At 31.6% G+C, this 21,820-nt stretch overlaps 1 protein-coding gene and 1 long non-coding RNA gene across 4 annotated transcripts; both read left to right on the forward strand.

Moving 5' to 3' along the window:
* Positions 1-140: 140 nt before the first annotated feature.
* Positions 141-757, forward strand: LOC109118942 (uncharacterized). Its single transcript, XR_002026119.3, has 2 exons — positions 141-228; positions 531-757. It is a non-coding gene; the product is annotated as an uncharacterized lncRNA (long non-coding RNA).
* A 16,675-nt stretch (positions 758-17,432) lies between these two features.
* Positions 17,433-21,556, forward strand: LOC101261188 (protein DETOXIFICATION 54). Of its 3 annotated transcripts, XM_010314513.4 has the most exons (5): positions 17,503-17,887; positions 18,014-18,046; positions 18,132-18,241; positions 18,343-19,215; positions 20,815-21,556. In XM_010314513.4, the coding sequence occupies exons 3-5, from the start codon at positions 18,188-18,190 to the stop codon at positions 21,388-21,390; spliced, it is 1,503 nt and encodes a 500-aa protein (XP_010312815.2). In that variant the 5' UTR covers positions 17,503-17,887; positions 18,014-18,046; positions 18,132-18,187; the 3' UTR covers positions 21,391-21,556. The 3 variants fall into 3 exon arrangements, with proteins under 3 accessions (XP_010312816.2, XP_010312815.2, XP_069147429.1); XM_010314514.4 differs by lacking the exon at positions 18,014-18,046 and having other exon boundaries at positions 17,433-17,887; XM_069291328.1 differs by lacking the exon at positions 17,503-17,887 and having other exon boundaries at positions 17,908-18,046.
* Positions 21,557-21,820: the final 264 nt, after the last annotated feature.

Raw genomic sequence — 21,820 nt, forward strand, 5'->3', positions numbered from 1 at the left:
TGACATCTTTGTAAAATAGTTGTTTTGACCCATTTCACAACCTAGACTATGAAAACACGCACAACAGACGTGTGAAGCAGTGCTTCACTAACACATTTAAAAGTGACATGTGTCACTTGCTTTCTTTATCAATTAATCGTTTTTCTTCCTTTTCATCATCTTCCCCAAAAGAAAGCTAAAAAAGGTCATTGGTGCCTCTCTTGACGGACGATTTCATCATCAATTTTGGTATTCTCTTTTACGAATTCATCATTTTCTCAAGCGCAATAAGATTGAAATTTATTCTCTTTTAATTTCCAATAGAAGTTGGTTAATTTGAAGTTTTTTAAGATTTAATTTCTTTTTAATTTCATTTAGTTTTAAGTAATGAAGATATTTTTGTGATTAGGTTTTGAAGGAAAATGTCAAATGTAATGTTTCAAATCAAGAAAGCTGAAAAATCACCATAATCATTTGGATTAAGAGACGAAGAAACTCTAAAATGTTGAGAAATAATAAAAGATAACTATTCTATTTTTGAAATGAATTAGGTCGTTGCATGGGCATCACACGCGTTGTCCCGGGTGAGGGAACGGGTGAAAACGACCCTTCTACAAAGATGCTAAAAACTCTAATGGGATAATATGACGGTTGCAAAGTTAGGGTGTCTTTTTGAAAATTCGGAACAACTTTATTACAAAGATGTGATATCATTGAGGTTTGGTTCAATCCTAAATAATACTATTTCAATATATAGTATATTCTATCATGTTACCATTGTCTGCTTCACTCCTTCCATGAGACTCACCTTAATTGTTCGTGATACCATCATAGTATATTATATACTAACATAATATCGTCGATGTATTCTTCCATCATTCAGTACGATACTCATAAGTCCTTCATGATATGATAATAATATATTTATATACTATTATAATATCATTGAGATTTGTTTCTATCCTTCATTGAGACTCATCAGTCCTCCATTGATGTCATTACAATATATCTATGTATTTACATGGTATCATTAAGGTATATCATTTCTAGCTATATCATACTATGTCATAGAATGTTAAGGTACATAGATAATTGTTTCATTTCCTAAAAAATAAAACTCATCAATCCTTAATGATATCAATCTGATATATCATATATCGATAAAGTATCATATGATAGATTGTTGATTCATTCCTTAAAAATGAAACTCAATTTTTAATGACATCAACATGATATATATCACATATATAGTATCTAGATGATAAAATTTATTTTATATATCAATTTTATATCTATTTTAGCAAGTTGACTTGTACATAAAATATATTTTTATAGAAATAGCATCATATTTCGTATATGAGTTGTATTTCAAAAATAAAAATTAGGGGAAAATTTTCAAAACGGGAATATTTTAGCTTTCAGTGGAACTCCTTAGCAACAGTTTCATTATTTAGTAAAAATGTCATTATTTTAGTTTGCTAAGGGATTAGTTATGTATTTATTTTATTTTAATTATTAATTTGAAAGAATACGAATATAATTATAGAACAAAAAAATCAAAAATGGTAAAAAAAGATTTTAAACACATATTAGTTACGCTTTGAAAAGAGCATTAATAGTCATCTTTTGTCGAGTATATTTTTGTTTTCATCTTAAGAACATAAAAATAATTAAAAAAATTTAGTTTGTCTTTCGAATCATTCATGTGATAACATTTAAAGCTTCTTCAAGTTGAATACAACATATATTTGAGACAGAATTTTTTAAAATTAACGACTATAAATTTGTCACATTCAGTGAATAATTGAAAAACAATCAAGTATTTTATTTTAATTTTTTTTATTTGTTTGGATGAGATATTCATATATGTAGAGTACAGGCGTGCTTTTTTCTAATTGAATCAGTGAAATTTTCGTATGTATTGCGATTTGTAGCTTTTCTTGGATATTTTGTATCCAAATTATGATGTATAATGAATGAATTTTTTTTTAGTTTACTAGCTATTTTTTCTGTTTGAATGCATATAATAATTTGTATCTCATTAAGTTAATGTAACTAATCGATCATGAACTATATGTTGAATACAACAATATATGAATACAAAAGTGAGATGAAAATACAAAGTTATAAATACTAAGTAAACTTGAATATAAAGTTGTGAATAAAAAAAGAATACTTTCTTCATTTGAAATACAAAGTGACTTTGAAAGGTAAAATACAAACTAATAGATCATGAACTATATGTTGAATACAACAATATGAATACAAAAATAAGATGAATATACAAAGTTATAAATACAAAGTGAGATTGAATATAAAGTTGTGAATACAAAAGAAACTCTCTTCAATTGAAATACAAAGTGACTTTGAAAGGTAAAGTATAATATACAAACTTGTTTGATATACAATTAGATAGAATACAAAACAAAAGAAAAATACAAACTTGTTCACGTATAAATTGAGATTGAAATACAAAATGAATGCCCAATGAAATATAAAGTTGTTAGCATACAGTTAGGACGAATACAAATTAAGAAGGAAATGCAAACATGTTGGTTTACTAATTGAGACTAAAATACAATGTAAAACTTTTTGATATATAGATAGTATGAATACAGACATTGTAGACATATATATATTTTCCCCGAATCTAAAACCCTCAAAGCAAATACAAATGTATTAAAAATCAAACAAAATAAACATATGAATGAATTTGTAGATTCTAATAGATCTGAAATGTTAAAACGAAATCAGAAAAAGATAAAAAAAATTATTTAATCGACTAAAACTCTGAGATATATAAATATTAGATGAATATGTAAACAAACTTGCATAAAAATAATAAAAAATTTAACGAAAAATTTGTAATATGTACAATCCGATTTATAAATCATAAATAGTGATATTGAAATCCGTAATACATATGAATTTGAAATACATATCATAACCGGTGATCTTAAACATCAAATCTAAATAAATCTAAATAAATAATGAAAATTACCCTGCCAATCGAGAAATCAACTAATTAATAAAGAAATTTAGTTTAACGATAGAGAAATTTTCTTGAATTAAAATATATATTTTAATGAACAATTTGTGAGCACCTTCAAGAGATCTAAAAACATGAAAAAAAGGGTGTGGATAGAAACGTGAACGTGAAAAAAGGGCTAGAATATGAAAGGTGGGGATAGAAACGTGAAAGGTGAAGAAGAAAGGTTATTGAGTATTAGATTAATCAGGAGGAGTGAAATTCCAAAAAAAAGGAGCAACAACCCAACAAACTCAATTAAGAAAGAAAACAAAGAAATTTTGATGATTCGTAATAGTTTCTTTTTAAATTGTTTCAATGGTGGATGTTTTCAATTTGCTACATTGTTATTTTAAATGGTAAAAGATATGGTAATTTTATTTAGTAAGGAAAGAGAATCATAAATTAATGGATATAATAAAAGAAGAATCCTAATTACCTTATCACTATATTTGATATTTATATTTTATAAAATAAAAAATATTAATAATAAAAAAGAAACTTGCCGTAAAAGTATGTGTCAATGTAAAAAAGTGTACATTGATGATGGATACAATTTAAATCAAATCTAAATGCATATTATTTTCTAAAATATTGTCATTCTGACATTTTAAATAAATATTTTAAAGTATTTTTATTTTGACTAAATATGTTGGATATTATGACTTAATTGCTAATTTTTTAAAAAAAGTTTCTATTAATTCTATCAAAAACCATCGTGGGCCTAAATGCAGTGTCTAAGTGGGCTAGGACAATTCTCAAGCCCACTCATAAAAGCTTTTACCTTTTAATAGTTTTTACTTTTTAGTATTTTACTCATAAATTCAATTAAAATAATTTTACAAAAAAGTATCGACTAATAAACAAAAAAAAAATAGAGTAGAGCATAGGGTGGAATTGATCAAAAGGTAATTCAATGTATATAAATACATCTTTTATCTTTTTCTCACGAAAACACATACTATTTGAATCACTAAATAATTTCGGCGAATCACCTCCTTCTCAATGGGACGTTTGACATTCTTATAATATTTTAATTTACATCATGTTGTCTCGAATAACATTAGAACACGTATTATCTTGAACATTGAACTAGTTAGTTTTCATAGTCATTTTAGGTTGGGTTGGATCAAGAATTGAATTAGGCTTAAGGTTAAGTCCTAAATAAATCTAAATATTGATTTTAATTTTAAAAATATATTTTAGAAAAAATTGAAGATACCATGTGAATAAATTGGTATCGAAAAATATATTTCCGGCTTAAATGACCATGAAAGCTATCTTGACAAAGTCGAATGACCATGAAAACTAACTATGTTAAGTTGAATATATTTTCTGAAGACAGGGTAATAATATTGATTGACTTTGATAGCCAATTAACTAAAGTTGAGTGATCTTCTAGATAGGGAATTTTACTCTGAAAATTTTAAACGTTAAGATTCGAAACACAAAAAGTGATGTCATTATAAGCATAAAAAATAGGAATATGTTCTATTTATAACCTTAGAGTTAATTACATATTAGTAGTACTTAGTTTCTAATTCTAATATAAAATATTGCAAGATCAAGATTCTGTATATGAGCAGCACTCAATTTGTGTAATATACAAATATTTCTTCATCACTTTCAAAAGATGTTAAGATGATCCAATATACATAGTGGTCAACATAAATATATTCTTGTTGTATATGTATATTTATTTATTTTGGTCAACAAGATATTTATATTAAATTATTACTTAATATATATGCATCAATACATAAAAGTGTCATCGTTGAATATATTAGTAGTAGTAGTATTACAATCATCTGATATACATGATGACTTAATAAGTTTAATAAAAAGAGTTTTTATTTTATTTATTTTTAATTTATTCGAGACAAATATCGATGAAATTTTTTAATATCAAAGAAAATTAATTTATTTATGTAATTTTAGATTCTTTTCTTGCTAAAATATTTGTCACTTAGTTCACCTTGTTGAAGCTATGATGTAGTGTGTGTTTGTTTGTGAAAAGTTTTAATTCAAAGAATTTTTTCCTTAATTTATAATTAAAGTTCGAAAAAAGGGATACTTTAAAAAGTGAATGCTTGTAAATCCACTATGTTAAGATAAAATACTTTTAAGATTCATCCGTCAATATTTTATCTCATGTTATAAGGTTCCTATAATAAAGAAAACAACACAACACTATGACATAATGTTGTACTATACCACCGATATGCCTTATGAGTCGAGATTGTGCAGTAGTCGAGATTGCTTCGCTCTTAATCAAGAATTTTAGTTTTTGAGCTTTTGATATGGAGAAAATTATATTGAACGCAACACTTCTAATAAATCATAAAGTACGTGATCCAGATTCAGTCAAAACTTTGAACACTGTGTGATATAAGAAAGAGAAGGAAAAATGCATAAGTATTCGAAATCTCAGATAAACATTTATACTATATTAATATCCTATTATTCTGAACTTATTTTATAAATAATTTTCTTTGTAGGTCAAAAAGAGGTAAAAAATTAATTATAAAATAAGTTCAAAGGTAATAAAATCTTAATATTATAAGCGTGTCTCTGAAATATCAGACATAAAATCAGGAATACTTATACATTTTCAAAAAAAAATTATGCTATTATACCTTATTCATGTGTCACTAGAAAAGATCATGGATGTATAAAATTAGGAGTGTTTTTTTAATAATATTCTTAAAATCATTTTTCTAATAAAACAATTTCAAATCATGATACTTTAACAAAATATGCTTTCTTCCTTTATCAATTTGACTTTCTTATTATATTAATGGAATTATTCTTAAGCTAATGCTTTTATAAAACTAATCCCTTACGTTTTGTTCTCTTCATCACTCTTGTAATGGGATATCTTTTAGTAAAAATAAATATCAATTTTTACAGTTATTAGGTTAGAAAAAAGTAACAACTCGTGAGTCAGTGACATATATAGTACTTCGATTTAAAGATAAATACGTATTCGGACATGTATAAATATATACATATAATAAAAGTATATATCTCATAAACTGAATTATTATTCATATAAAATAAAAACTAAATTGATGTGTATATATATATCATCGTGATCAACTCAAATGCAGTAAAAAAATCATGTGAATTTCGCTTTAAACTCCTTCAATATTAAAAAAAAAAAGTAAAGAGAAGATGATTGTATTTTAATTAGTACCCAGCATGAAAAATATAATATCGCATATGAAAAATATTAGTATATATAGCAACTAAAACTAAAAATATATATAAAAAATATTACCTATTCATGTTATGTTTCATTTTAATTACATAAAATTGAAGATAGTTGAAAAGAAGAAGTGAGTTATATATATAATTAAAAGAAGAACAAGTTCTGAAAATTATGTAGTAAAATTTTGTTTATAATTCATAAAAGAAAAAGTTATCTTTGAATTTAAGTACATAAACTAAAGTATACGCATGAAACATATTTTCCTGGCAATTTTCTTATTAATCCTCAGAAAATTTTTATGTAATTTACGATTTTTTTAATGTACATTTTTAAGTACATGAACTAGAGTATACTTTTTTCCTTCATTTTGACTGTTTCATATTTATTTATTTATTGAAAATGTAATGTAAATTTAGCCATATGAGAAAATATGTAATGGTTGAGACAATTCTAACACTAAAAATTGTTGGATTATGTTATCTTTTCTATCATAATTGCACGATATAAACTTATGAGATTATTTTTGGACCAAGAAGAAAGGATATCATATATTTTCAGTTGAAGTTCCACCAAGTTACACAAATTAAATGCTACTACTATTATCATCCTCCAAATATCAAAATCAATCATCATATGTTCAATCTAACACTCAAATACAACAATCAACTACTTGAAAATGGTGCATATGAGATATAATATTAGGTATATATATATATATATATATATATATATATAACATATCGTTTGATAAAGGGTATTGAAAAAAATAATATATACACTAGTTTTATGTATTACTACTACTTACCTTGTTCGTTACACTTTTTTAATTATGTATAACTAATGTTTGTATTAGTAATACACTATATTGTGTGTTGAGGAGTATATTAATACGTAATATCATGGATTTCTACTAGAGGTGTCAAAATGGGCTGCCCAACCCAACCCTAACGGGCTAGAGAGTAAAATGGGTTGGGGCGGGCTGACCCTTTTTAAAATAGTGGCCCAACGCAGGCCTAAGCGGGCCACGGGTTGGTCCTTCAACCAAAAAATGAACAATATTACTCTTTTAGAAAGAATATCGAATATTGACGTCTATGAAAACGACATCAATTCATACAAAAATTCATTTATAAATCACACACTTCGGTGAATACTTACAAAAATATATTTATGAATCACTCACTTTGGTGAATACTTACAAAAATACATAATAGCCAACGTAAGATTTAACAGATAAATATTGATCATTCCATCATTTCTCCCACAAAAAACTAGCTGGTTTAAAAGATTTCTAGCAACACAAGGCAACCTAAATACTTAAAAAATCTAAATTTCTAATATTACATGACTCATTAATTGATGTTTTACAACTCCGTTTCTACTTTCATCATCGATCACATTTGAATCAACAAATGTGATACTGCAAAAATACTTGATTTTTTATATTTCAAAATATTTATTTATTAAATCTTTACAAATAAAACATATTAAAAATATATATAATTTTTTTTAAATAATTAATAGCCCATGGGTTGGCCTCAAAGGCTTGCGGGTTGGGCCTATGAGGCCAACGGGCTAAAAAGTCTCGTTCATAAATGGGTCAAAAATATTAAGCCCAACCCCACTTATTTCAAGGGTTGGGTTGGGCCGGTCTCGTGAGTCAAACCCATTTTAACGACTCTAATTTCTACGCATTAATTATTAATGCAATGAGTTATTCTAATACATGCATTCACATGATTAAAGATACAATTGTCACTCAATAGAGTATTTTTGTAAACAAATATATTTCAAAAAGTAATTATAGAATGCATGATATTTTTAGTTAACAGTGCATAAGAAAAATCTCAACATAACTAATACAAATATTACTAATATACTATATTTTACATTATTTTATACACTCTTTACCAAACGCCTCCTTAATGCTTTTTATCTCCTAAAGTCATTCAACTTTATTTTTTCACTAAATATTACTCAATTAATGATAATTATTTCGGACTCTTATACATTTTGTTTTGTAACAGAAAGTTGAAGTCACTCTATTTTTATTATTTCACCTATAAAATCATTCTATCAATTTGAGCAATATTTTCTTATAGACATTATTAATTTAATTTTTTTTGGACAAACGTTACAAAAATAAAGGGTTATTTATTTGTGTGAATTTTCTTTACGAAACAAAATTGAGTAACTTTATAAGATAATTATATTTACAAAATAAATTGAAGTAATTTTTTAACAAAAATCACTTTAAAAACAGGCGCTCTGTCTTTATAAGATAATAATAAAAGCTATGTAAATATCTCGATTATTGTGTTTTCCCAACGTTTGCAAAACTTCGGATTCAATCAAACAATTGTCCATATATACATAAAAATAATATAAAGAAGCAATTGACAAATATCATCATTAGTTTATTAAGTTATATGGTGTTTTTAAATATAAAATCAAAAAGCATATCGAGGAATATTATAGCAAACCTAATAATATTTAACTAATTATCTTACAAAATTCATGTGCATACAAAATTAGGCGGCTTTAAGATATTTTATAAAATATCTAGCAACTTTATGTTAAATTTTGTTGAAAGAAAATTAAATGAAGCTACTCTTGTAGACCCTTCCAAATAAACATCCATTTTGGAGTAAGAGAACAAAAATTCGAGCAAGTTTTTGGATAAAGACATCACATAATTTTACAATTTTAAATATCTTTTTATGATTATCAAAATATTTATATTATAGTATGGATTTTTGCACTTAAAAACTTATGCTTGAAAGTTTAAATTTTTGAGAAGTTCGACCAAAATCTGGGGTTTGTGAGGTTAAATCTGAGCTTGGACGATTCCATTAAGTCTGTGGGTAATTTACGCGAGCGGCTCAATCATATTAGTGACCTAAAGCATACATTAAACAGGGTCTTAAACATGAATTATTAATAACTCTTATATAATTGATTTCTTCTAGTTTTCAATTGATAATATAACCTTTCTTATTTTAAATTATTTTTCATGAGATATAGTACTCCAAATATGTCAAATTTCTTCTAATAGTTTCATGAGAAGTTTACTTTTTCTACAAATAGTATACTATATTTGTTAAAAAAATAATAACTTATAACCTATTATTCTTTAAAAAATGAGCCCCCTTAAATTTGGTGGCCTAAAACACATGTCTTTTTTTTTAACACCGTCGAGCCACCCCTGATAGTTTATAACTTGGTTGATTAATTTGCATGATTCTCAAGTCAAAGTTCAAGAGTTGTTTAGATTCTTGAATGGAGTTTTAGCTTTCTTTTAAGTTTGAAGTTGATCAGATTAATATTTTGCTCAAGACAATTTTAAAATGATAGTTTGATGATTTTTATAATTGATTTGTACTATTAATTTATGTAAGAGTTTTTGAATGATTTTTTAGAGTCAAATCTAAATTTGGAGGTGTTGATGACATTTGGTGCAGTGATCCATCTCATAACATATGAGACTGTGGATATAATAAAGTGATAAAAACTCAAGAATGGTATAGCTGTGATATAATAAATTTGCTACTTCGATCAAGAATTGGGATAACGATTTTAATTTAAGTTTCTACAAGGGAAATGATAGATTATGGAAATAATCTATTTATTGTACAATATCTTTTGGTAAATATTCTAATTAGTTGTCATCTTTTATATTTAGCGATTATCTTTGTAATTGATTATTATCTATGTAATTGATAATAATCTCCGTAATTATCTCTTGCCTAAAGTTAGGCTTGTACACTTTTGTATATATTGATTATTCAGTGAATGAGAATGAGACGGCAAACATTCTTTTATGGTATCAGAAGTCTAGGTTACTTTTCTGACCTAATTCTCTCTTCCGCTTTTTCTTCTTCTCTAATCTTCTTCTTCTCTAATCTTCTTCTTCTCACACGGCTATCCACCATGGCCGAATCTCAGAAAATTCATCCCGCTACTCTTGTCACTAATATCAAGACCCACGTACCTGTTGTTCTTGAATATGACGGTTCCCAATACAACAACTGGTCTACTTTGTTCAAACTCCATTGCCGTGCTTATATGGTGATTGATCATATTACTCCGGTTGCTACGGAATCCGATGCTAATAAAGAGAAACTGGCTCCGAATTCTTCTGATGCAGCTCTCTGGCACTGACTTGATAATATTGTTCGACAGTGGATTTATGGTACTATTTCTAACGATCTCTTAAATTCCATTATTGATGCTGATGATAAGGCAATTGATACATGGAATCGTTTAGAAAATTTTTTCCACAACAACAAGTCTGCCCGGGCACTTAACCTTGATGCGCAGTTTACTAACACCAAACTCGAACAATTTGATGGTGTTAAACCTTATTGCACTCGTCTCAAAACCCTTGCTGACAGTTTACGAAACGTGGGTGATAAGGTATCCGACAATCGGATGGCGCTTCAACTTTTGAAAGGGCTTTCGGAGGAGTATAAGCCTTTTCGTACATCTATTCGACATATTAATCCCTTGCCTTCCTTTGATACTCTACGTTCCATGCTTGAACTAGAGGAACAAAGTAACTCTTCGGACCTTGCAATTGAAGCTCGCGAAGAGGCTCTTCTCACCGCCTCTTCCACGGCGTCACACCCTTCTAGTGATCATTCTTCATCTTCTAAAGGGGGGAATTCATGAGGTGGAGCCAAGGGTAAAGGGAAAGGCAGCGGCGGCAAGGGCAAAAGTGGTGCCGGTCGGAACAACCAGCAGCAGCAACAATCTTCGCAATAGCAGCAACCGCGCCAAGGTGGCGCCTCCTCCCAACAGCAGCAGCAGCAGAGCATGGGGTGGATGTTTCCCCCATGGTCGTACTGGGGCAATGGCCCTTGGGCAACCCCACCTTGTTCGTACCCAACCCAGGGTCCAGGCCCAAACCCATGGACAGGGGCAAGGCCGTACCAGCCACCTTCTCGCGGCATCCTCGGGTCTCGACCTAATCAAGCGTACTTCTCAAGCGCTCCATCTTCTTATCCGGGATATGTTCCTACCAACATTGAACAAGCTATGCACACAATGTCTCTCACCGATCCAAATTACTATATGGATACCGGGGCAACCTCTCACATGACGAATTCCCAAGGTAACTTATCTCCATATTTTAATTTGAGTAATCATGTTAATAATGCTATTACTGTTGGCAATGGTAGTAAAATACCTATTAAAGGTTATGGTCACGAATGTCTAAACCAAAACACTCTTCAACTCAAAAATGTCCTTCATGTCCCAAAAATTATTAAAAACCTAATATCAGTTAGAAAATTCACCACTGACAATTATGTTTCTGTTAAATTTGATCCGTTTGGGTTTTCTGTGAAGGATTTGCAGACGGGGAGCAAAATAGTGAGGTGTAATAGCAGTGGCGATCTCTATCCTTTTCTCACTGATCGTCAAATCATTTCACCCCTTCAGCTTTTGCAGTTGTCTTTCCTAGTTTATGGCATTCCCGTTTAGGTCATCCGGGACATGCAATTCTTAGTAGTCTGCGTAGTAGTAATCTTATCAAATGTAATAAGGCTTCAAACGATATTTGTCATTCTTGCCCATTGGGAAAATTAATAAAAACACCTTTTACAGATTCTTTATCTCATACTACCATGCCTTTTGACATTATTCACAGTGATTTATGGACATCTCCGATTCTTAGCTCACTTGGTCATAAGTATTATGTTCTCTTTCTTGATAATTACACGAATTTTTTATGGACGTTTCCTATTTCCTCTAAATCTCAAGTCTATAATCTTTTTATTCGTGTCCGAACTTATATTCGAACTCAATTTGAGAGAGAAATTAAAGCTTTCCAATGTGATAACGGCCGTGAATTTGACAATGATCCCTTTAAGCAATTTTGTCAAAAATATGGAATGCATTTTAGATTCTCATGTCCATACACCTCTCCTCAAAATGGCAAATCGAAACGAAAAATTAAAACGATTAACAATGTTGTTCGTACGCTCCTTTGTCATGCTTCTATGCCTCCTTCTTTTTGGCATCATGCACTTGAAATGGCTACATACCTTCACAATATCATGCCCACAAAAATACTTGGTTATAAATCACCTACTTAAATCTTATATCCAAAAACTCCGGATTATTCACATCTACGTGTCTTTGGGTGTTTATGTTATCCTTTGATTCCTTCTTCCAAGATAAATAAACTCCAATCCCGGTCTACTCCATGTGTCTTTCTTGGATATCCATCCAATCATAGGGGGTATAAGTGTTTTGATATGTCGAGTCGTCGTATTATAATAGCCAAGCATGTATGGTTTGATGAGTCGGTTTTTCCATTCTCTAAGGTGCACACTCCCCTCCCTCATACATATGATTTCTTAAGTGACACTTCCAGTCCTTCGGACATTCCTATGTATCGTTCTATTCTTGAGTCGGGTATTGCTCCCTTGGATGGTACTTCACAGCCTGCACCGCACCCCACCCGCGGCCAGGACACCCATACCGCAGCCAGCCCGCAACCTACCCTGCCTTCCCCTTCCCCGCAGCACACTCGCGACCATACCCAGCAAACCGCGACCCCCCTGCAGCAAGGCAGTGGCAGCCTACCTCCTGTACCCGCTGCCAATGATAGGCAACCACCACCTTTTGCCATCACATCATCCTCTTCCCACTCCTTTCAACCATCGCATTCCATGAACACCCGTAGTAAACATGGAATTTTTAAACCGAATCCTAAATACCATGACCAGGCCAATCATACTACTACCTCCATATCACCCATTCCGAAGAACCCTGTTCAGGACATTCGTGACCATAATTGGAAAATTGCTATGAAGGAAGAGTATGATGCTCTTATTAAAAATGCTACTTTGGGATTTAGTCCCGCGACCGTCTGATGTTAATATTATTCGGTCTCTATGGATTTTTCGGCATAAGACTAAGTCTGATGGTTCTTTTGAAAGACATAAGGCTCGTCTTGTTGGTAATGGTAAGACACAGAGGGAAGGTATTGACTGTGATGAGACTTTTAGTCCGGTTGTTAAACCGGCTACTATTCGGGTGGTGCTTAGTATTGCTTTATCCAAGTCTTGGCAAATTCATCAATTGGATGTTAAAAATGCTTTCTTACATGGTAATTTAAATGAGACTGTTTACATGTACCAACCAATGGGGTTCAAGGATCCTAGTCGACCTGATCATGTTTGTCTTCTCCGTAAGTCTCTCTACGGTCTCAAACAAGCCCCCCGAGCTTGGTATCAAAGGTTTTCTGATTTTGTGGCGTCATTGGATTTTCCCATAGCAAATCTGATAATTCATTGTTCATTTTTCGCCATGGTACTGAAACTGCTTTTATCCTACTTTATGTTGATGATATTATCTTAACTGCTTCTTCAGAATTTCTTAGGCTTCGAATTATTTCTCGCCTTGCATCTGAATTTGCTATGAAAGACTTGGGTCCACTGAGCTATTTCTTAGGTATTGCTGTCTCTCGATACAAATCTGGTTTATTTTTGTCTCAAAAGAAATATGCTCAGGATATTATTGCTAAAGCAGGTATGACTTCTTGCAAACCATCTCTTACTCCTGTTGATTCCAAAGGGAAAATGAGTTCCTCATCCGGCGATCTTTATGAGAATGCTACTCACTATCGTAGTCTGTGTGGGGGTTTGCAATATTTGACTTTTACTCGTCCGGATATTTCTTATGTTGTTCAACAGATTTGTCTGTTTATGCATGCTCCACGGTTTGAGCATATGAATGCTTTAAAGCGTGTTCTTCGCTATGTTCAAGGTACGCTTAACTATGGTTTGCACATGTCTAAGTCATCTGTTAGTTCCCTTTTATCCTACACGGACGCAGACTGGGGCGGGTGTCCCGACACTCGTCGTTTTACGTCAGGTTATTGTGTGTTTCTAGGTGATAACCTGATATCTTGGTCAGCAAAACGACAACCAACTCTGTCTAAGTCTAGTGCTGAAGTAGAGTATCATGGGGTTGCAAATGTAGTCTCTGAATCATGTTGGGTTCGAAACTTACTTCTCGAGCTAGGTTTTCCTATTTCCAAGGCTACATTGGTTTACTGTGATAATGTAAGTGCCATCTATCTTTCCAGTAATCCGGTACAACATCAACGTACCAAACATATTGAGATGGACATACATTTTGTTCGTGAGAAAGTTCAACGGGGTGAGGTTCGAGTACTACATGTACCATCTCGTTATCAGCTTGCCGACATTTTTACTAAAAGTCTCCCTCGGGTATTATTTGATGATTTCCGGCACAGTCTCAACATTCGTAAATCTCCCGTTTCGACTGCGGGTGTGTGATAGATTATGGAAATAATCTATTTATTGTACAATATCTTTTGGTAAATATTCTAATTAGTTGTCATCTTTTATATTTAGCGATTATCTTTGTAATTGATTATTATCTATGTAATTGATAATAATCTCCGTAATTATCTCTTGCCTAAAATTAGGCTTGTACACTTTTGTATATATTGATTATTCAGTGAATGTGAATGAGACGGCAAACATTCTTTTAGGAAAATGCATAAGTATTTATTCAAGTTATGTCCGAAATCTCAGAGATATATTTATACTATACAAAAAGGTCCTATTACCTCCTGAATTTATTTTATAAATAATTTTCTAGGCCTTTTTTGCCTTCGTGGTACTATCTTGTGGGTCCAACGTGTGCTGACATTTTTTTCAAATTAGTGTTGCGTAGACCGAAAAGAGGTAGAAAATTATTTGTAAAATAAGTTCAGAGGATAATAAGAACTTAGTATAATATAAGTGTGTCTCTAAAATTTCAGACATACGTTGAGAAAATACTTGTACGTTTTTCCTTTCTACAACAGTAATTTTACCACATGTACAATCATCTTAATAATCAAATCGAAGCAAAAATTATATTGGGGTTAAACACATTCAAGGAGGGGAAAAAGTGAAGCTTTATGCTATTTTAAATGTATAGTATTACAATGTATACGCAATTTCTATTATGTATAGAAGTATGCTTATACGTATCACAATGCTTTGAATTAAGGGGTATCATTTTTGACGTACAATAGATACTCAATAAACGGTAGACTTTATGTATACACTCTAAAGTTATTTTTTCACAATTATGATATATTTTGAATCAAATTATAAATGTATATATTAACTAAATACATACACCAATTATATGTGGAGCCAAAATTTTCAATAAGGAAATTTAATGTTCGTAAAATCGACACATGAAGTAGTCAAAGGAAATTTAAAAAATTCTATTATCATAATGTATATAAACACGGTAAACTTCATGTATACGCTCTAAAGTTATCTTTTCACAATTATGATATATTTTGAATCAAATTATAAATGTATATATTAACTAAATACATACGCCAATTATATGTGGAGTCAGAATTTTCAATAAGAAAATTTAACATTCATAAAAACGACACATGAAGTAGTTGAATGGGATTTAAAAAATTCTATTATTATAATGTATATAAACACGATAGACTTCATGTTATACACTCTGAAGTTAACTTTTCACAATTATAATATATTTTGTATCAAATTATAAATATATATATTAAGTAAACACATATATCAATTATATGTGAAGCCAGAATTTTCAATAAGAAAATATAATATTCATAAAATCGACACATAAAGTAGTTGACGGAGATTTAAAAAATTCTACCATATAATCACATGAGGAGAGAACAAAACGTGATATTTTCTAGAGGTCAAAATAAACATAAATAATTATTTAGGTACTATATGTAATGCTACTTGCAACACTACTTTCTGCTAGATAACTTATTGTAATCAAATTATCATTATTTCAAATCTACGGTTTGCATTTCAATAAAAACTTATTATTGTAATAAATAATTACAATAATCGACAAAGAAAAAGCTCTAGGTCATTTTTTATCATTAAATTCCAAAAGTTAATTATTTTGTTTTTATTTTTAAAAAAGAGCCTGTCTATATAAATAAATAAAAAAATCTAGACACTTTTTTAAAAAATTAAGGAAAATGTGCAAGTACTCGTTAAATTATGTTTAAAATTTCAGAGACACACATTAACTAAACTAAGGTTCTATTATCCTCGAACTTATTCTTTTTGTAATTTTGTTTACCTTTTTTGCTTATGTGACATTCAAATATCTCCTACTCACCTCTATTGCGTGGAGTCTCGGAGTGTGCCACGTAAGACGAAAGATGCATAAATTATAAAAAAATTAAAAAATTAAAAGAATAATAGGACTTTAATTTAGTTAAAGTGTGTCTCTAAAATTTTAACGACGTATTTGTGCATTTTATACTATAAGTTTTATTTGTACAAAAACATGCTATTCAAAGGGTATTTTTAAGAATGGCGTTGAAATATCACATTTAAATAAGTTTAGTTATAATTGAATCAAATGAGGAATGCAAGTATATAATAATTTAATTCACAAGAGAAGTGAATATTATACTTTAACATGTTTTTATTTTTCTAAAATCTCACGATAACACACTATCTCTATCATAGCCTTCGTCCTTCGAATGAAGACTCTATCCACACCAGATAAACTCCTGATATGTAATATGTAAACCACACAAGATATGTTAACCGCACTAACAAATTTTATACAATAAATTTAATTTGAAATTTTCTCCTCAACTAAAGAAGGAAAAAATGACAAATATATCCTTAAACTATCGTAAATGGTACGCGCATATCTTTCGTCATACTTTTGGGACATTAATGCTTTTGCTGTCCAAAAACTAGAGCATATATGTCCTTCACTCTAACGTAAGACTAAATAGGGATACGTGATGCAATCTTATCCGTCAATAAATATAAGATAGCTAGATAAGATTATGACACATGTATGTTTGTTAGTATAAAGTGTATATATACTATAGTTTTTGGACGGCAGGAGCATCAATGTCCCAAAAATATGACGGAGCTATATTTGTCCGTTTTCCCACTAGAGAAAACAAAAAAAAACCCCAAACCCCACCCCAGAGGCATCAATGTCTTAAAAGTATGACGGATGATATTTACGTACCATTTACGATAGTTTGAAAATACATTTGTCCTTTTTTTTCCGCTAAAGAAAAAAAAAATCCACCCCGCACCCCCACCCCCAAACCCCAACTGGTGGTCCTTTACTCCTTTCCTTTCCCAGGTTCCTCTATCTTCCCCTTTTACACACACAGAGACACACAACATAAATACACTTGTCAATGAAAATGTAACTGTAAAAAGTACTACTATATAGTGGAGCAGTAGTGAGAAAAAAAAATGGCATTGTCTCATTCTCCAACCCCTCTCTGCCTGCCTCTTGTGTTTTTTATAGGTTGATAGAAGGGTCCCAATCCATCCACTCCAAATAAATACTAGAACAGAGTGCTTTCCTTTTCTCATGTGTCTTCTCAGGTCACAGTCGCCGCCATTACCATATGTATATACATATATATATATACATATGTATGTATGAGTGTATCATAATACAATATACTACTTTAGAATAAAATAGAAAAAGGCTTGTTATATCCATTTCTATTATATATACACATAACATATTACCACCCTATAGAACCCCATCGATTTTCTTTCCCTTGTCTCTGTGAATCTTGAAATTCAAAACATTTTGGTTTCAGAAACAGATGCTCAGAGGTAAAATATAAGGTGGGTTGGTTTTATTTTCATTGTTTTTGTTTCTTAGTAGTGTTAAAGAAAGAAAAGGAACGAACTTTGTGTGTTCTTCTTCTTCTTCATCTTTTATTTTTTTTTTGTTTTCTTTTTGCGTTACAGTTTTAAGTTTGGCTTGGGAAACTGATAGCAGAGGTGGGTTTTGTTTTGTTTTAGCTTTTTTTGAATGTAGAGGAAGAAAAAGGTGAAATCTTGAATGATGGTTATGTTTTGTTTTCAGATACTGCATGCTATTTTAAGGAGTTCTCTTGACTACCCATTTCTCAGGGTTCATTAATGGCGGAGAAAGACCCTGATTTTTTCTCCCACAAATTGCCTACTGCTTCTCAGGTTTTGTTCTTTTACCCTCCAAAGATTATAATTTTGTTATTTGTGTAATGTTATGGAAGAGGTGGTGCTAAGCTTGCATTTTGATTCTTGAAAAAAAAAAGGTGGTGGAGGAATTGAAGGAGCTATGGGGAATGGCTTTGCCAATAACAGCAATGAATTGCTTAGTCTATGTTAGAGCAGTGGTGTCTGTTCTATTCTTGGGAAGACTTGGAAGTTTAGAACTTGCTGGTGGAGCACTTTCCATTGGGTTCACAAATATAACTGGTTACTCTGTTCTTGTTGGTCTTGCTTCAGGTCTTGAGCCTGTTTGTAGCCAAGCTTATGGAAGCAAGAACTGGGACTTGCTTTCACAGTCTCTACAACGTATGATTTGCATACTTTTGTTGGCTATCATTCCAATAAGTCTTTTGTGGATTAATCTTGAGGGAATCATGCTTTTCATGTGTCAAGATAAGGAAATAACAGCAATGGCTGCAACTTACTGTATCTACTCACTCCCTGATCTTGCAACAAACACTTTGTTACAGCCTCTGAGGGTGTATCTGAGGTCACAGGGGGTGACTAAGCCTCAGATGTGGTGTACTTTTGTGGCAGTGCTCTTTCATGTGCCGTTGAACTATTTTTTGGTTGTGGTGATGGGGCTAGGAGTTCCAGGAGTTGCTATGGCTTCAGTGCTGACTAATCTGCATATGATGGTGCTGATGATGGGGTATGTCTATGTTTATGGGAGGGGGGAGTGGAGATGGACGGCTGGGATTGGAGGGATTTGTGGTGGATTGGGCCCACTGCTGAAGTTGGCTGTTCCTAGTTGTATTGGTATCTGTTTAGAATGGTGGTGGTATGAGATTGTAACTGTTCTTGCTGGATATTTGCCTAATCCAAGGCTTGCTGTGGCTGCTACTGGGATTATGATACAGACCACTAGCCTTATGTACACCGTTCCCATGGCCTTGGCTGGCTGTGTATCTGCTAGGGTAAGTTTCCATAAAACTGTGATTGCTTTGCTTACGTGCACGGTGCATCACGTAATACACACTTAATGCTGTTAACATGATAAGAACTTCCATTTGAACATTACAGTTTGTTTGTTTATGGTACTGTTTTTTGATCGTGTTCAATTAAACGTGGAGTTAAACTTATAGCACATACCACAAATACTCTTAGAACTTGCGGTTATGCCTATCATGTAATTAAGGGAAATTGCTTTAGATATGTGACATACTAACACACCCAAAAGACTAACCCTGGACCTCTTCTCTGGGGAGTCTGACTCAACCAAGTCAATAAGTTGTGTCTGCTCTGAAATGAAAAAGGAGTTAATAATTATGCAATTTCGTGACAAACCTTGTCAAGTCATGAAATCTGCGAGTTCTCGCAAATACAAAAAAAATCTGTGTTTGTGTGCTTTAACCTATTGATGTATGATATAACGATATTCCTACTACTGCAATTATTTATTCTAGAATAAATAAAGTGATGTTTATTTGATAATGATCTTTGTAATGTTTGCTGACAAATACTAATGAATGGATATGTTCCAATTTTCCGTAACTTGTCTCTTTGATCATTGAGGTGTAACATATTGGTGCTTGTGAATGTTGTTGTCAACTTGATATATTTAATTGTGAAAAGATGTGATTCTGATTAATTAGGGGTTAAGGGAACAACTTGCTTTAATTTGATTGATGATTTGACCTCTTTGAGTCAAATACAGTGCAAATGCTTGTTGGTTAGTTCTCCTAAATCTTTTTTTAATGATCAAGCAAGTGCTTTAGAAGTGGAAAGCAGTTAGGCCAATTATACTTTTGCCATTCATTATTCCAAGTGACTGCTCATCTTTTTGTAGTTACTGTACTTGACAACATTTATTTAGGTAGTTTGGTGAAATAAGAGCCTAAAAGGTAATGAAATGTGTCGACATTTTGTGCATATTGATGTGTAATGAACCCCACAGTGAACTTAAGTTTGTTGTTCTTTTAAATTTGGCCCTTATGTGCTTCTTGGATTAGAGTGCTTGATTCTATATGATATTGAACTCCATTTCCTCTTTTTTGGCTTTTCATCAGTTATGTAGACGAGACATGTTGTTATAGAAATATCGGTTCGATTTCATATAGTAACTAAAATACCAAAGAGGACAGAGAGGCTTCATTATAACTATAACATAAACTGGACAAAAACAGAAACTTTTTTCGTGTCTGGTATCACATAATCTTCCTAAAGATTGTATGTTTTTTGTCAGTTACTTGATCACATCATACTTTATGTACATCCCTATCCATCCGATTCAGTGAATGGTTACAGATATCGTGCTAGGAGCCACATCGACGCCCCGTTGCTTCTTCTTATTCATAACTTCCCCTATCTATTGGCTTATATATGACATCGCCATTTAACCAACTAGAGTTGACCAAAAATTCATGCCTAAATAGTTGCATCTCTTTGCATATTTGGCATTTTATTTCCATCCTAATTTATAATGTTATACCATTTTCTTGTATTGACGTTGCCGGTTGTTAAAAAAGAAGTGAGATCAGTCCTGTAATGTTGTACTGATTTAACTTCCAATCCAGGTCGGGAACGAGTTAGGAGCTGGGAAACCATACAAAGCAAAGTTAGCTGCAGTAGTTGCATTAGCTTGTGCGTTTGTCATTGGATTCATAAACGTTATATGGACGGTGATCTTCAGGAACAAATGGGGAGGCTTATTTACAAAAGATGAGATGCTTCAAGCACTTGTTGCATCAGTTTTACCAATCATCGGTTTGTGTGAGCTCGGAAACTGTCCTCAGACCACCGGTTGTGGCATACTCCGTGGAACAGCTCAGCCGGTTATAGGTGCCAGGATCAACCTTGGCTCATTTTACTTCGTTGGCACTCCGATAGCATTATGCTTAGCCTTCTGGCTAAAAGTTGGTTTTAGTGGTCTATGGTATGGTCTGTTATCAGCTCAAGCAGCCTGTGCTATCTCAATTCTATATGCTGTCCATTGCTGCACAGACTGGGAAGGCGAGGCGCTAAAAGCGAAGCGACTAACCAACTTAGAGATGATGGGACATAGAGATGACATTACTGATGATGATGATGATGAACAAGATGGCCTTTTGGTTAATGAGATGATCAAAGACAAGTTTGATGATGTTCCATAAAGAAACTTTTTTTTTCTTCCTTTTTATAAGGAGCTAGGGACTCTCTTTTTGTTGTTTAGTTGCTTTTGTCAAGGGTAAAAGGAATATGATGGTGTCCCATACAAAAATGTTTGTTCCATAATTTCAGGCTCTAATACAAAATAACATTTTGCTTTGAGTTGCTCAACCCATACAAGTGGTTCATATTTTATATTATATTAATTAATTATAAGGTGTTTTCCTATATTTTAGTGTCCTATAGTTAGCTTTTACTTTTATGATTTTGTTGTATTTGAATAATTGATATTGTGACCAATAATGTTGCTTAATAGGGAGTAAAGAGTAGAACAATAGACTAATTAGGTAGGTACCTAGCTATATATAAGTATTTTAATATTTTGATTGGAGAAAAATCTTGTCTTGGTTAGATTTTTTTATTTGAATGTTTAAG

Source organism: Solanum lycopersicum, chromosome 11 (genome assembly GCF_036512215.1).
Source record: "Solanum lycopersicum chromosome 11, SLM_r2.1".
In the NCBI taxonomy this organism is placed as follows: domain Eukaryota; kingdom Viridiplantae; phylum Streptophyta; class Magnoliopsida; order Solanales; family Solanaceae; genus Solanum; species Solanum lycopersicum.

Bases quoted from the DNA above. Each gene is read 5' to 3' on its own strand.
- LOC101261188 (XM_010314514.4), top strand. From the start codon at position 18,188: ATGGCGGAGAAAGACCCTGATTTTTTCTCCCACAAATTGCCTACTGCT. The intron at 18,242-18,342 runs GTTTTGTTCTTT...GAAAAAAAAAAG, and splicing joins AATTGCCTACTGCTTCTCAG to GTGGTGGAGGAATTGAAGGA. The intron at 19,216-20,814 runs GTAAGTTTCCAT...CTTCCAATCCAG, and splicing joins CTGGCTGTGTATCTGCTAGG to GTCGGGAACGAGTTAGGAGC.